This window comes from Rhinoderma darwinii, chromosome 3 (assembly GCF_050947455.1).
Source record: "Rhinoderma darwinii isolate aRhiDar2 chromosome 3, aRhiDar2.hap1, whole genome shotgun sequence".
NCBI lineage: Eukaryota > Metazoa > Chordata > Amphibia > Anura > Rhinodermatidae > Rhinoderma > Rhinoderma darwinii.
This window is the reverse complement of record NC_134689.1, coordinates 142,558,856-142,575,060: the sequence shown is the minus strand read 5'-3', so window position 1 is coordinate 142,575,060 and position 16,205 is coordinate 142,558,856. Positions and strand designations below refer to the sequence as shown.

The 16,205-nt window shown below is 38.7% G+C and overlaps 1 protein-coding gene across 1 annotated transcript in view; it reads left to right on the top strand.

Annotated features, from left to right (window-relative positions):
* Nucleotides 1-16,205, top strand: part of KITLG (KIT ligand) — a 58,665-nt gene that overhangs the window by 14,851 nt on the left and 27,609 nt on the right. Inside the window, exon 2 of the mRNA XM_075860095.1 lies at nt 6,794-6,895. Within this exon, the coding sequence (XP_075716210.1) occupies nt 6,794-6,895 (102 nt within the window). The remainder of the gene's footprint in view (nt 1-6,793; nt 6,896-16,205) is intronic.

The following is a 16,205-nucleotide window of genomic DNA, read 5'->3' as shown; positions in this document are numbered from 1 at the left end:
CGTCCGACACGATGCAGGACCTGGGGCAGGAAGTGAGTGACGACACAGCGTGATCTCTCGAGAACACGCTGTGTCTGTGCACTGCCAGAAGCTGGGCGTTCTGACGAATCAGCATCATCCACTTCTCTTCAGAACACCCAGCTAGTAAAAGTAGTAAACAAGCCCAGATGTAACACACATAATACATGCCCAGTTGGACTTTAGCAAGCCTCATTTGCATAAATACAAAAATGGTCATAACTTGGCCAAAAATGCTCTTTTTAAAAAAAATAAAAACGTTCCTGTAATCTACATTGCAGCGCCGATCTGCTGCAATACGAGATAGGGGTTTGAAAATCTGGTGACAGAGCCTCTTTAAGTTGCAAGTATAACTTCTCTAAAGCAAGGACAGTGGCTAGAATACAGGTCATAAATGATTACAAAAATCATAAATGAGCATATCTTGTGACATTCATTTATGATTTTCTATTTAGTTGACTAGGCTTTCTGCTGTACCCTTCATTATCTTTGGAAGAGCTCTTCATACCCTTTTCCTGTGGTTGACTTATGGTTGGCACGGTGTAAAGCAATTCTGTAGTACTTGTTCCAGTATTTGTTTGTGTTTGTCTACTTATTGTGATGTATAATTCATCTATAAAGTTACAACTTCTTGCACAAGTATTAATGGAAAGGGAACTGCTGCATTAGAACAACTTCATTTCATATAGCAGGAGCTCTTGTATCAGAAGTTTAGCTCCATTCCTTCTAAAATGTTAAAGCATTTTGTCCAGATTTCTCGTTTATGAAAAACCCCATCAGAGGGAATATTTAAAACACAAGCTGTGGACTGGTTTTCTCATTGACATTATCTGTTCCTCATCTAATTTCTACAGAACCTTTTTTAGTATGTAAATGAGAAAGCCAAACAGCTGCCAGTCGCCTTGTTCAGCTCTATGTATCAAATGGCAACGTTACTGAAACCATTCCCATTGTTTTCATTGAACCTTTCCAGATATGTGGAGAGTGTTTGCATTTGTAGTATTATTTTAAACTATAATTTGCCTGACATCTGTTTCAGAAAACAAGTCTTAACACATTGCTTACTCCACATTTTACGTATTATGATATGAAAAGTTTTAGGCAAATATTTTTTTTTCAATTCCAAAATTACACCAATCAACGGAAGAAATAAAAATTATTCAATAACTCAGAATAAAATTAAACTGGTACCCCTTATGCTAGTTTGAGTCTTGTTCATATTCTGTCATTTTCTTCGTTTAAAGGGATAGTCAAATTTTTTTTTTGTGGTCACAAAGACTTGTTGGGGGCGGGGTGACTAAGCCTGTCAAAGCACCCATTAAAATGAATATTCCGTTATAATGCACGGATACTGTATTTTCCAGAGTGGTCCTTTATTAAAATATCCTAATTTAAAAAAAGGGTTTTTTTTTTTTGTTTTTTAATTGATGCAAATGTCTTTTTATGCAATTCTCTCCTATGTGAAAATTGGGGCCAGTGAATTTGAGGACCAATGACCACTCCATTATAATGTACAAAGCCGGTGTTTCTGATGAGCTGAAGTTGTTATGATGATCCATTAGAATTTTGCTCTATAATAGAGAGAACATATTCTACTAATACTGCCATCTGAAGCAATGCTGAGAAACCAGATTAACCTATATAAGGCATTAAGCTGGCCATAAACATACAATACCTGTCATCCCAAAGATTGTTCTGTTGACAGTTAGCTGACCTGATTTCCACATTATCATGTGTGTTCATCTTTGTTCAACTTGTATGTTTTTCGATCGAAGGGGGAGAACAAAAGGATAAGAATGGAAGAATCCTGTTCCTTGTTTTCCCCCAACAGCAGCCCACATGTCTGGCGGCGCCTATAAATTATCCATTTTGTATACTTTCTGTCCTGTCGAAATGTGGTTGGATCACTTAACAAAAATCCATTGTCTATGTGGACACATTTTTCTTGATATAATACAATTTACAGTAGTAGCATTTATGGTCTAAGAACAAATCCTAATAAATAACCAGATTTAATCATGCTAAAGGAAACACTGCTGCTAAATGTCATATTGGCTCAAGATTTGATGCTTTCACTAAATGGCTACTGGTTGTATTTGTTGCTTTGAATATTCCAGTTTTTCACTTTCAACTTAAGGGAGAGATGTAAAAAAAAAAAAAAAAGCAAAGTCCAACTTTCCCCTGCCTTGCCTTCTACATGAAATTCATTCTTTATTTAATAAGCCAATATTTACATATCACTAACCTATCTGATAACTTTGTACAAAGTGTATTCAATGGCGTATTCCAGTGCTAATGTCAAGTTTTTTTGGGGGGGAATGTTGAAGGAAATCCGAGTAGCCAGATAATAGCCACCTGAATATATGAAGAACATATAACCTGTATTGATATTGCCCTTGATTCAAACCCTCGACCCTATGAAGTAGTGGTTTACTAGTTTTATAGTGAATAGATAGTTTGATTCTTGAAGATTTCTCCTATTTCAAAAACCTTTACCTCCCTACCCATTGATCTCTGGTTAAATTCAATATTGCCCTGTGCAACCTTGATTCTCAAGAACTGCCAAGGAAGAATACGTGAAAAGTATTGCTCATATTAAAAAAAAAAAAAAAAAAAAACCTGTATGCACACATTTGGAAAACACAATATAGTTTGCGTTCAGTAAATTCGTATATGCCAAACCAGGCATAGCCTGTATGCATTTTTTTTTATTTTTTATGAATACATACAGTATGTGGCAAACAAGTCCAGTCGCTACCTGACCGTCACATTGGAATAACTTAACATATGTACATACCATAAATCAGAGGTACATTGCTTTTGAATTTATATCGCTCGGTAACAAACAATGCACTAGTAAACTAAAGTTTAAATAAATGACATACGGGAGACCTACAAGTAGAAATTTCGGAACGTTGCTTTAATTGAATAATACAGGCCTGAGGCTGTACTACTTAGAGATTCTGATATTTCCTGTTCTGACTTCAGTCAGGTGCAGTGTTATGGAGACCTTGTATGGATTCAAATAACCATCATACCAATATCTATATCTTGCCCGGCTTGAATAGTAGCAAATATGTTTGTGTACATGTAAACGGCAATGTCCGTGATTTATTTAAAGAGGCTGTGTCACCAGATTATAAGTGCCCGATCTCCTACGTAATGTGATCGGCGCTGTAATGTAGATAACAGTGGTTTTTATTTTGAAAAATGATAATTTTTGAGCAAGTTATGAAAAATTTTAGATTTATGCTAATTAGTTTCTTAATGGACAACTGGGTGTGTTTTTTACTTTTTTACCAACTGGGCGTTGTACAGAGAAGGGTATGACCCTGACCAATCAGTGTCACACACTTCTCATAGTTCCAGCCAATTGTTGCAGTGGGACTGTGCAGTGAAATAAGCTGGGCTGGAACAATGAAGTGTATGATGCTGATTGGGCAGCGTCATACACTCCTCTGTACAACGCCCACTTGGTAAAAAGTAAAAACCCTCCCAGTTGTCTATCAAGAAACTAATTGGCACAAATCTAAAATTGCTCCTAACTTGCTCAAAAATGATCGTTTATCAAAATAAAAACCACTGTTATCTACATTACAGCGCCGATCAGATTATGTAGGAAATAGGGCACTTATAATGTGGTGACAGAGCCTCTTAAAGAGGCTCTATCACCACATTATAAGTCTCCTATCTCCTACATAAGGAGATTGGCGCTATAATGTAGGTGACATCAGTGTTTTTTATTTAATAAAACGATCTATTAAAATAGATCGTGTGTGTGGATATAGATAGATATATATGATTTATTTTTATTGCATCAAACTTCCATGGCCACATTTTTTAATGACTCTGAAAACTACTTTAATATACAGGGTCTTTTATGAATTGACTTTGTTTAGGTCTCCATCGAACCATAAATTGATTGATTTTTTTTTTTTAACTAAAAAGCTACTTAATGAATTTGCCTTTTATTAAGAATAAAAGGATCCTACCTGGAATGATAAGTTATCTAAAATGTCATCAGTAAAAGCAAGTGCCCAGGGGCGTAACTAGGAAAGACTGGGCCCCATAGCAAACTTTTGACTGGGGCCCCCCCCTCCTCTGGGTGTCACACAACCCCCCCCCCCCTTGTAGATAGTGCCTTTTTTACAGCTCCCCCCTGTAGATAACGCCATACAGCCCCCCTCTGTAGATAGCGCCATACAGCCCCCCTGTAGAGAACGCCATACAGCCCCCCCCCTGTAGAGAACGCCATACAGCTCCCCCCCTGTAGGGAACGCCATACAGCCACCCCCCCCCCTGTAGGGAACGCCATACAGCATCCCCCCTCCCAAAAAAATGCGACCTACAGTGTGTCCTACAAAAGACATGTATCCCCTCTCCACAGGATATGCACAGGACAGGGGATACATGAGTGATCGCTGGCAGCGATAGGGAGAACGGGGGACTGAAAGTCCCCTGAACTTCTCCATGACAAACCTCTGACTTCCGTCAAACCTCTAACTATCCCCTATACATGTCTTTTGCTCTATTTTGCGCCTTTAGGACCAGACACCGTTTAGCTAATTTTTAGCACGTGTTAGTTTAATGGCTATAACTTTTTTATTTGTTGGGCTAACGACGTGATTTTTGCGACGTTTTTTCCATAGACAATGCAGGTTTAATTTTTTATCGTTTTTATACGCACCTTTTTTGCTATTTTAGAATTTTTATTCATAAAGTTTGAAAATAATAGTAAAAAAGTAAGCTTTTTTTACATTTCAGCTATTTTTTTTTTTGGTAATAACATAGTCTTACCCTAAAATATACCTTTTATTTGTGATCGCCATTGTCTACCGTAAATTTTAATATATTACATGTCTATATTAGAGTAATTGGGTCAGCGCTAGCATTACAAAAATGATTGGCGGGGGGAACGGTATTTTTTTGGGGGGGTATTTTATGTGTATTTATTATTTACATTTTTTTTGCACTTTACTTTATTCTTTTTTTATTACTATGGTCTGTCCCCCAAAGGTCAAAGAAGACCTTTGGGGAACTTTATATATTTTTTTTCTTTATTTTACACCAGGCTTTTCCCCTGTAACTGGAGCTGCACAGCAGCCCCAGTTACAGAGGAAATCAGCCCTCTCATAGTGACGATTGTCACTAATAGGGCTGTGCTGGGTCTAGTAAGACCCAGCAGCAGTCTGTAAGTAACGGCACCCGGCGATCATGTGACCAGTCACATGATCACCGGGAGGAATAGAGGCAGCGCCGCTACTGCTGTCTCTATTCCTGTACACAGCGCGCATTCAGCGCTGTGTACAAGTGATCAGAGAAGACAGAAGCAGCGAAAGCTGCTTCTATCCTCTCCTCAGGGTCCCCGGCAGTCACTGACAGCCGGAGACCCGACATTCAGCTGCCCGATCGCGCGGGCAGCAAGTTAAAACCCGAGCCGTAGAAAGTCTATGGCTCGGGTTTTAAGGACCCGTCCCTGACCGCTGGCCGTTAAAATACAGCCAGCGGTCGGGAACCAGTTAATGGCAGAGCGGGGAGATACCTCCCTGCTCTGCCGTAGTGTTCAGTGGCGTCCCGCTGTAGCAGCCATAGCGGCTCCTAGCGGAGCCTCCGGCCATGGTGGGGGCCCGTGCCGGCGGGCGACACGGGCCCCCTCATGCCGCGGGCCCCGTAGCAGCCGCTACTGCTGCTACGGCGGTAGTTACGCCACTGCAAGTGCCTATTGTTAGCAAGGTGACAACAGTCACGTCTGTAGTGAGCAGCTGGACAGATACTACGGAGTACCCTGTTCCAACCAGAGACAGTTTTTCCTCCAGGCCTTACTAGCTTCATTCTGCTGGAAGCCACATTCATTCATACATAGTGAAACATTCCTCATGAAGGCAAGACACTCGCTTGTCATTCATATAGTTAGTTCAAGAAAACTGCTGATTAAACTTAATGTGGTTTTTACCAAGACCCGTATAAAGCTAGAATCCAAGAACATTGGCTGAAGGCCATTCAGTAGATTCTATGATTGTGATTTATCTGTAAGCCATTGGAAGTTTCTGAATTTTCTTTTTTACTTGACTATTTCTAAATGGTAATCAAATGTTGGGCGTTGTACTAAAACATAAGGTTTGCATGATTTAGTTATTGAAAAAATGATAAGCAATTTTTGCGATCATGGTATAAAAGAAAATGTACATAGGCATGGACATAGTACTTTAGAAGCAAATTTAACTTTCTGAGTAGTCTGGAAAGAATAATTTTTACGGATATAAGCAGAAAATTAGCACAAATGTCTAAAAGTCTAGGCCCAGTGGTTACCTAGTTTCTGGTATTTATAAAATTTTGGGATAAATGTTTACTTCTGAGACCTTCTCTCATTGTTCATTTTATAGGCTAGTGTGTGTGTGTGTGTGTGTGTGTGTGTGTGTGTATGTATGTATATGTGTATATATACACACATCGAAGAAATTCTGCAGCTCTCCAATATAAGCAAAAATAAAGTGATTTATTCAATCAATGCAGAGATGCAACATTTCTGTCCAGCCTTAGGACTTTTCTCAAGCTTAAAAGTCCTAAGGCTGGACAGAAACGTTGCATCTCTGCATTGATTGAATAAATCACTTTATTTTTGCTTATATTGGAGTGCTGCAAAATTTCTTCTCTATATACTATATGGTCCTTGGATCAGGATTACCTGTCACTATAGTAGGATTTGCTATAGAGTGCTATATTTTTTATTTTGTTTTACTCCCTTAACTGAGTGATTTTTATGTTTTTCTTTCAGACTTGGATTATCACATGTATTTATCTTCAACTATTTTTTGTATGCTTTGGAAGCCCGTGCACAAATCCTTTGACTGATGCTGTGCATGACATTGAAAAACTGGTAAGACTTATTTGTTTCTTTAAATTTGTACTGTAAAATTTCCCATTTTTGGGTGCACATTACAAAATGTAAGTTATCTGATAGGTTGCTCTAGGTGGTGCTAGTATTTTTATACAGGGCCTACGCTGGATCTTGGTACAGTGCAAAGGTCTCCTTGTAGCCCTTGTCTTCACCAAGTAGCTGGTAGAATTCGCAAACATCTACACGTAAGACATTCGCTGTAACAGGATGTCTCAACACTCAATCCCTTTATCTGTTGGTCCATCTCCCAAGATGTGGCCAGCGATTCATGAATGTCTTACAGAGAGGAACCCAATTGGGGGACCCCCAATACATGATATCTATATTTCTGAATGGGGTCACAAAGTCCACATAACTATTATTTAAAGCACTGTCAAATTACCCTAACTTTTCAGTTTTATCAAGTTGGGGCTTTTCTGTACAATTACCTTTTCTGTAGGTCTTGTTATCCTTTATTACAAAAGTACCACTATTTGTAGTCCATGCAAAATGCATGTGAATAGAATTTCAGTAGCTGGATAAAAGGATATGATATGTCCTGAGGGCCCAGCACGCTACACTGGCTTAAACAAACAAAAACGTGAAAGCATATACAAATCTGCCATCTCACGTCAAACTACACAATACAAAACCTAATAATATTGCATAAAAACCATTCTATTTACCTATTCACATATGTCTAAATCAAAGAATAAAGTCCACACGCTGAATGTTTTTTTGACAACTTTTTGTATATTGAAAAGTTTTGTTGCAATTGTAAAGATAAATATTTTTTAAAGGGATAATTTGTTAAATTGGACTCTTCATACGCCTGAGTAATTTGTCTACAAAACCTCAAATAAGGATTATGCATTTATTTGGTTGACGTTTTAGATTACCGTTGCTACAGGGCTGTCTGAACAGAAAATATGGCATTTTAAAGAGACAATCTATCACCTATGTGCTTAGAACAGCACCTGTGTTTATTAAAGTACAAGATGAAAGAAGAGGCGTAAAAAAAGATATATTAGGCTGCAATCCCACTACCGTCCTGACCTCCATTCTTAGCGGAGCCACAATAGCTACGACGGATCATATTTTAAATATATCCCAATGATAAATGGTGGAACCCGTTGACTTATAATGGGGTTTGGCAGGTTTCCATCAAGTTTCAGACTTTTTACATTACTATTAGGCTGGGTTCACACGACCTATTTTCAGGCGTAAACTAGGCGTATTATGCCTCGTTTTACGCCTGAAAATAGGGCTACAATACGTCGGCAAACATCTGCCCATTCATTTGAATGGGTTTGCCGACTTACTGTGCAGACGACCTGTAATTTACGTGTCGTCGTTTGACAGCTGTCAAACGACGACGCGTAAATGGACTGCCTCGGCAAAGAAGTGCAGGGCACTTCTTTGCCACGTAATTTGAGCTGTTCTTCATTGAACTCAATGCAGCACAGCTCAAGATTTACGAGCGTCTCAGACGGCTCGCAAAATGCGAGGAGGAGCTTTTACGTGTGAAACGAGGCAGCTGTTAACAGTGTCTTTTCACACGTAAATGCCTCATCGTGTGAACATACCCTAACTGTCACTCACTGTATTTTCCTTGTAATACAATGTGTCCTACCCTCTTAAAATTATCTGGTTAAAAGGGTCAGCATTATATTGTCACCTAAGGTGCTACTCAATGTTTTTATAAATTATAACTAACCAAATAACACCGGAGGGAAAATGTTAACTTTTATGCTAATGTCTAGTACATATTCTGCTATTCTTTAAAGATCAAAAACACCACCTCCATTTACAAAGTTGGTTTGACAAGATCACCGCAATGGTGGCGACTGGTGCCTGAGTGAAATAAATGGAGCTATGTGTAATGATCTTATGTATTCTATGCTAAGCAAACCGAACAATTCTTTGCCAATTTAGATCGAACCTTCCTTTCTGCTTATCTTTAAAGACACTTTCTTTTTAATTTAATGATCTGCATATATTGGTTAATAATGTTGTCCATTGTAAGTCTATGTACTAATAAAAATGATATAATATGTACACCTCTAGGTTTTACTCCTGGGTTGTTGCATTTACAGTACATTTGCAGGAAGGCTAGCAAAGCATTATGTATCTGATTTATATCTTTATTATATATACTGTGCAGCAGATGACATCTAGCCGACTGCTGAATGCCGTATACAATGTTTCTTTTATTTTCAGGCTCTTTTTCATATTGTTTGCTTTATAAATTAAATCTTAGCAACACATGTTTCCATATCTTGGGACTTACCAAGTATAATTTCAATGTGTTTGTCCTTGATGTAATGTGATATTCTTTAAAAGAAAATTTATGGACTAAACTGCCCAGTCTTATTTTATGGCTATTTGCGCTTGCCTTGACTAGAACAAAATTGTTACAACACAAATCAGTTTTTTTTTTTTTTGTTTTTTTTTTCCCCTTCAGTTTTTGTGATAATAACAGATGTGTGGATCAAACGTCAATCTTGATTTCATTCATCACAGGTGTTGCTGCTCTTACTTTTTGCTCCATTTTTATTGTTGCATGTTCCTGCATATTGGTACTACTTTTATGAGTATTCATATGTGGTGTGTGCTCAGATTTTCTTTGTAACCCAGGATTTTGTTACAAATTGGTGCAAGACTCCACAGTGTGCTTGCAATTTTTCAAGTCCTAAATCACATTCTATTTCCATTGTTAAAATTGATCTACATACAATGAATAATGTATTAGACAAATGTCCTTCTGAGTATTCGATACAGAACATTAGTTTTGTAAGGATAGCCGACAGTTGTTGCAAACAGTTGGTGTTTCTACATTTGTATGACTAATTTCGCAACCTTTTATGTCCCGTATCCTGTATGTACCTACTTGCACTTTTTAGTATATGACTTGGTTTGTATCAACCATAACCACCACATGATGTGGACATCTAGATATATTAGTACCAATATATCAAGCTTAGTGTGAGGATTTGTTTGAACACCTCAAAACTGTCGGTTCCTCTGAAATGTAGAAAGGTATGACGATTGACCTGTAGTTTGCTTGCAGTTAGGTGCTTTTGTCCTCCTAATGTCAAATAGAACCATGAAGAAACTTCAAGTTTTATCACCTTTTTTTTGGAACAGATGTGTGAACAGCAGGGGCTGTTTTTCAAAGACCTGACGTTAATGACCAGAAAAACTCCTGCTTTAACATTTCATGTCAATGCTTGGAAATTCGAGCACAATATAGACATGGATGTGTAGAAATCCTTGGGTAGAGCTCATTTGACAAAGGTGGATCTTATTGTGTAGTAAACACATTGTTTTAATGGTTTTTCTTTTCAGCTTAAATAGGGCATGTCACCACAACTGAGCAGTTTGATTGAAGACTTCATGCTAACTTTTTATGGTTGCGATTCTTTCATCCTGTGTCTCCTCTATTAGATCCATCAAAAGGCATTCAGCTCAGAAAAGATGAGGAGGCAAAGTAAATAAACAAATGTGGTCCCAGTTATGTTGCACTTGATAGATGATTTTTTTCTTTTTTTTTTTTCTTCATTAGTCAAGAAAACTATATGGATGTTAATTTCCGCCTATAAACTACCAAGCAATAAAAAAGTCAAACTGGTTTCCAGTGAATGTATAGTTACCAAAGGATAACACTGATTTCTAGTAACTCGATGTGCTACATTCTCGGAAATATTTGCCTAGGACGCCAAGTGGCTACCTCCACTTTGTATAGATGGCAGTAGTGCTGCAAACATTGCTTAAGGCCTTTTTAAAAACCTAGCTATCGCAATCATTTACCTTGTTTGTTAAATAAATATGGTTTGGGACCGGTTGTTTGCATCCACTCTAAGCTTTGCCAGCTTCTTTGAAAAAATAGCATTGCAAATACAAAATTCATAATGAAGGCAGTGGAGCCAAAACCCTAATCCTCAAATTTGGCTCTCTTCTGTAACGGTCATGAATGGACTGTGTTGAATAACCGTTGCTGAAACAGCTTTGTTAAATATTCAATTGACTAGTATTAAAGCAAACTTTTTTTTCTGTTTAATCCATTACAAAATCTTATCAATATAGTCACCTATGTTTGTCTATAAAACATAAAGCACCGTAAGGTTATTTTTCTTAAGAATTTGCGAGAACACTTCAAACTAACAGGAGAAACCTCTTCTCCTAAAATTTTTCATGCAAGGATTTTGACACTATCCATAAGTCATCTAATTGTCAGAAATTCTACAATTGTGAAGACTATGGCCCATATATGTTAATGATGGCATATTTTGCACCAACGAAGTTGGCGAGGGTAGTTGGGGAGAATTGCAGTGGAATGTGTTAAGATGTACGCTGCACAATAAATCTGGTGCAATCTGAAATATCTGCTATTTGTATTTTTTTTAAAGGGGTGCTCCCACAAAGAACAGTTATCACCTATCCACAGGATAAGTGAAAAACTTCTGTTTTCTGGGCACTTCACCGCTTTGAGAACCCCCCCCCCCCCTCCCCCATTCAACGTCTATGGGGCTGATAAACAGCCGGGTACAGTGCTCAGCTGTTTTTGTTAGCGCCATAGACCAGGCGTGACCATGGCTCCGTTCAAACACCCTCTTATTGCAGTCACGCAGTGAGGGGAAATGGGAGGCTCAGGAACCCGGTTTCTATTGATCCTGTTGGCACCTAGCTATTACGGTAGACATTTATCACATCATATGGATGGATAATAAATGCCTTTTTGTGAGACTATTCCCTTTACGTATATGAGCAGCTGTACATTTGCGCCACTAATTTGTGCCTTATTTATAGCCTTTGATAAATGACACATTCACAACTGACCCATGCCCACTTTTCTTCCTTGCTCTGTATTTATTTTTTTGGAGTGGGAATGCACTTTTTTTTTTTTTTTTGTATATTTGGTGCAATTTTAGATACGTTTTAAATCTCTGCCCAAATTAGGTGTAAACGTAATAATAAATCTAGGTCCATAACTACTAACACACATAGACATCTATCTATCAGACCAAAAATGGTGGCAGCACACTGCGAACTCTAATCCCCCTAAAATATAAACAAATATGCATTACTGCTGAATTTATTTACAATAGTGAGGTTCATAGTGCACATTTTGATCAAATTGTGAGGCCACCTGCTACGACAAGGTGACCGCTGAGGTGGGAACCTATGCTGCACATACACCCAGAACTGCAACTAAGCCTACATATAACCGGGGATAGTAGGAACCAGCATTAAACTAATTAAAATCACCCAGGGCAGAATGGGAAGAGTGCAAGATCAAGTAATGGAGGCAGTCACTAACCCCACATATGACTCGCATAAACACAAGTTTGAACAGCACATTTCAGCAAAATGAACCAAAATGTGTGTGTGTGTGTGTGTGTGTGTGTGTGTGTATATATATATATATATATAATCTTTATCATCTGTGTGTTCCTTCATAATACTATGATTGTAATTTGACTGATTAGACCAAAATGGCTGTTTCATGTGACTTTAATTTTGTATTGAACTGCTCATAAGTATCAGCAGATTTATTACCTTTTATACAATAATCGTGGATCTCTATGAGATAAAAAGGACGAAGAGAAGTTCTAACGTATATATTGGTACGTGGACCCTCTGGGCCGGACCGCCTTAACGGTATGGCAGCTGGCCAACAGGACACAGGTCCAAGTCTATAGTTTATAAATATAGACCATAGACATACGTCAAAAATTAAGCGTCCGCACATATCACAAGACAAAAATGAGTACCTATAAAGATGCATGAGGACATATAATATATCCAAAACTGAATAAATTAAACAAAGTACAAAGTATGTACCATGAAAATATAAAAATAACTATTACAATGAACATGACAACATATTGACCATCAAAAGTTAAAAACCATTGTACAGACAAATTAAAAAGTAGTGTGAAGATACGAGGATGGCTACACAAATAACATGCTAGTACCATATAAACATCATGTGATGCGGATTGATACAGAGAACTAAATCCAAAAGAGATGTGTACTGAAAACCGTATCATAGGGCAAAAGACCATAAATAAACTGCACACCTAGCCAGTACCACAAGGAAATGTGCACAGGTATATAGATCTGAATCCAAAATGAGATTGATCCTCTGGTTTGGGCAACCTTTTTTGTGACCTATACAAAGTACTGTACCAACCCGTAGATTGCATGGTGAGTCACCAACAAAGTATCTCCACACTGAACACCCCAATTTTTTATTTGTCTGTACAATGGTTTTTAACTTATGATGGTCAATATGTTATATTCTTTTTATATTTTCATGGTACATACTTTTGTGTTATTTATTCAGTTTTGGATATATTATCCGCATCTTTATAGGTACTCATTAAAGTCTATAGTTTTTGTAGAGGTGTACCTGTGGTAGCTTCAGACCATAGTGAGGCCGGCTCGGAAGGGACTTTGGCAGCAGGCGGACACCAGGCGTGGTGTAACAAGACAGGAGTGGTACACAGTACATCACGACTCCAACTCAATACGGCACTTGACCAGGATAGCACGGGGTACAGGTAGCAGGAACGGGAAGCACTGGGAACTGGAAGACGCTAGGAGACCATTTGCAGAGACTAACTAGGGTAACGACAACAAAGCTCAGGCAAGGCAGGAAGGGGCTGGGCCCCTCGTATAGTCTAGGTTACTCATGGGCTAATTTGGCACTTTAACTCCGGTGCGTGCGCTGGTCCTTTTAAGAGCAGGCACGAGCGCGCGCGCGCACCCTACGGGACCCGGCTGAGAGAAGCGGAAGTGAGTGCTGGCGTCTTCTGAGGAGATCGGGACCAGCACTCACAGACCCATGGCTATGGTGAATGAGCCTGACAGCCCGCGGCCATGGGCATGACCTATATATACCGCATCTATTTGGAAAATTTACGTAATTGTATAATTTCCTAATGTCATAAAAGTGAAGACATGCGTGTAATTTTACGTGGCCATAATGTCCTCAACAGTGGTGTTCCTAAGGCTGGGTTCACACGACCTATTTTCAGACGTAAACGAGGCGTATTATGCCTTGTTTTACGTCTGAAAATAGGGCTACAATACGTCGGCAAACATCTGCCCATTCATCTGAATGGGTTTGCCGACGTATTGTGCAGACGACCTGTAATTTACGCGTCGTCGTTTGACAGCTGTCAAACGACGACGCGTAAATTGACTCGGCAAAGAAGTGCAGGGCACTTCTTTGCCACGTAATTTGAGCTGTTCTTCATTGAACTCGAAGCACAGCTCAAGATTTACGAGCGTCTCAGAGCGTCTCAGACGCCTCGTAAATTACGAGGAGGAGCATTTACGTGTGAAACGAGGCAGCTGTTAACAGTCTGTCTTTTCACACGTAAATGCCTCTCATCGTGTGAACATACCCTTATAGTAACGTGGAAACTTTTATTCTTAACTTTACAACAACAATCCGGTGTAAGAGTAATTTTACTTTTGTGCTATAGATCATGGCCATGCTTTTCTACACCGTCAAGTTATTCCATAATTAATTTTTTTTCGTTTTTTTCAGCCTACAATTTGACTGACTAAAAATGGAATTTGATATGAACCACTCAACCTCTCTAGTTTGACCTACCTGTTTTTTACTTTAGGGCTTATCTAGCTATGCACGCTCAAAATATTTCCAATTGCAAAGTGCTTTGCGATATGCTGGTCCTTGATCTTTATATGCTAGCGATAAGCAGAAATACAACATGCTCACCTTAAGTTCATATCCTATGGATGTTTTTAGTGCTGAAAACCAGTAAGGCTAGGTGTATGAGCTACAATTTTGCAATTCAATCCAAATAATTTTAATGGCTACATCTTATCTTTGAAATTTGACATGACCTTAAACATTTGTGTTGATCACTGCAAAAGTCTTTTTCTCAGCATAAAAATGGTCGTACTGCAGTCGAGAGAAAAAGAAAAGAGATATATGCTTCTTTTTCTAGTTAAAATAGTTTACCTGACTAACTATCCATGAATCTGCATATTAAATGTTATTATTTTTTTTTTTTTTTAATGACTGGTGTTTTTTACTTTTGGAAATTTTAGTCATCCCAAATTTTGTAATCCGTCATTGAATTTATTGGTTTTATTTTTTTATTTTTTTTTCGGTTATCCTAAGCCCTAAAGAGGCTGTTTGACATGGATTTATGATCTGACCTGAAAATTGTGGATTAGATAAAAAACAAAACAAAAAAAAAAAACCCGATCTGTATTGACATATAAACTAATATAGCAGACAGCGTAAAGGCTCATTCAGACGGGCGTGTATCACGGCCGTCGCATGGATGCATGTATTTCAATATGGCTGTTCGCACGACCGTTGTTTCAATGGCGCGTGTGACGGGTCTGTGAAAAGGACATTTTATTTTTTTTGGCGCTTCACGCATTCTTTCATAGACTAGTGTATGGGGGATGCGTGACAATGTGTCCCGCACGAGTGCTCCTCTGATGTGAAACTGCAGTTTTTCGAGAGTTTGGCCACTTTCGTGTGAATGTAGTCTAACTCTACATCTACTTATGATGTCTGTGGATAAGTCTATCAACATGTACACTCCGTTTTTTTCTATTGGAGAAACTAAAACAAGCTGCTGCTAGATTGCTTAAAGGGTAACTAAACTTTCAAAACTTCTGACATGTCATAGTGACATGTCAGAAGTTTTGATCGGTGGGGGTCCGAGCACTGAGACCCACACCATTTGCTAAAACGAAACGTCAGCAGTACCTGGTTGAGTGCTGAGCCACTTTGTTTCTGATCGACTTTTCTCAGAAAGCTGAACAATTGGTGTACGGGTTCAGTAGAAGGTCTGAGCCCATCCACTAATTGCTTGGCTTTTCTCAGAAAGCCGATCAGAAACCAAGCGGCTGAGCACTTCTGCCACTTAGTTTTAGCAATCGGTAGGGGTCTCAGTGCTCAGTCCCCACCGATCAAAACTTCTGACGTGTCCCTGTATGTCCGACGTTTTTTGAAAGTTTAGTTACCCTTTAACTTTCATCAGAACTAAAAATCTGGTATGTTTAAAATCCATCATGAGCCCCATTTCCCCGATCTGCTATTGAGTGACCGTGAGGAGGCACCCATACACATGAGATTGTCTGCAGATCCCACCAACATTGATCTTGTGTGTATGGGCAGCATTATAGCATGTTTGCATATTCTTCGATACACCCTTTCATGTTGTGACACATTTGGCAATGCATTCTGACTCGTTTAGTTTTTTCGGGCAATTCAAGACCACAAAAAAACTGAATAATTGTTCTTTTGTGGTAA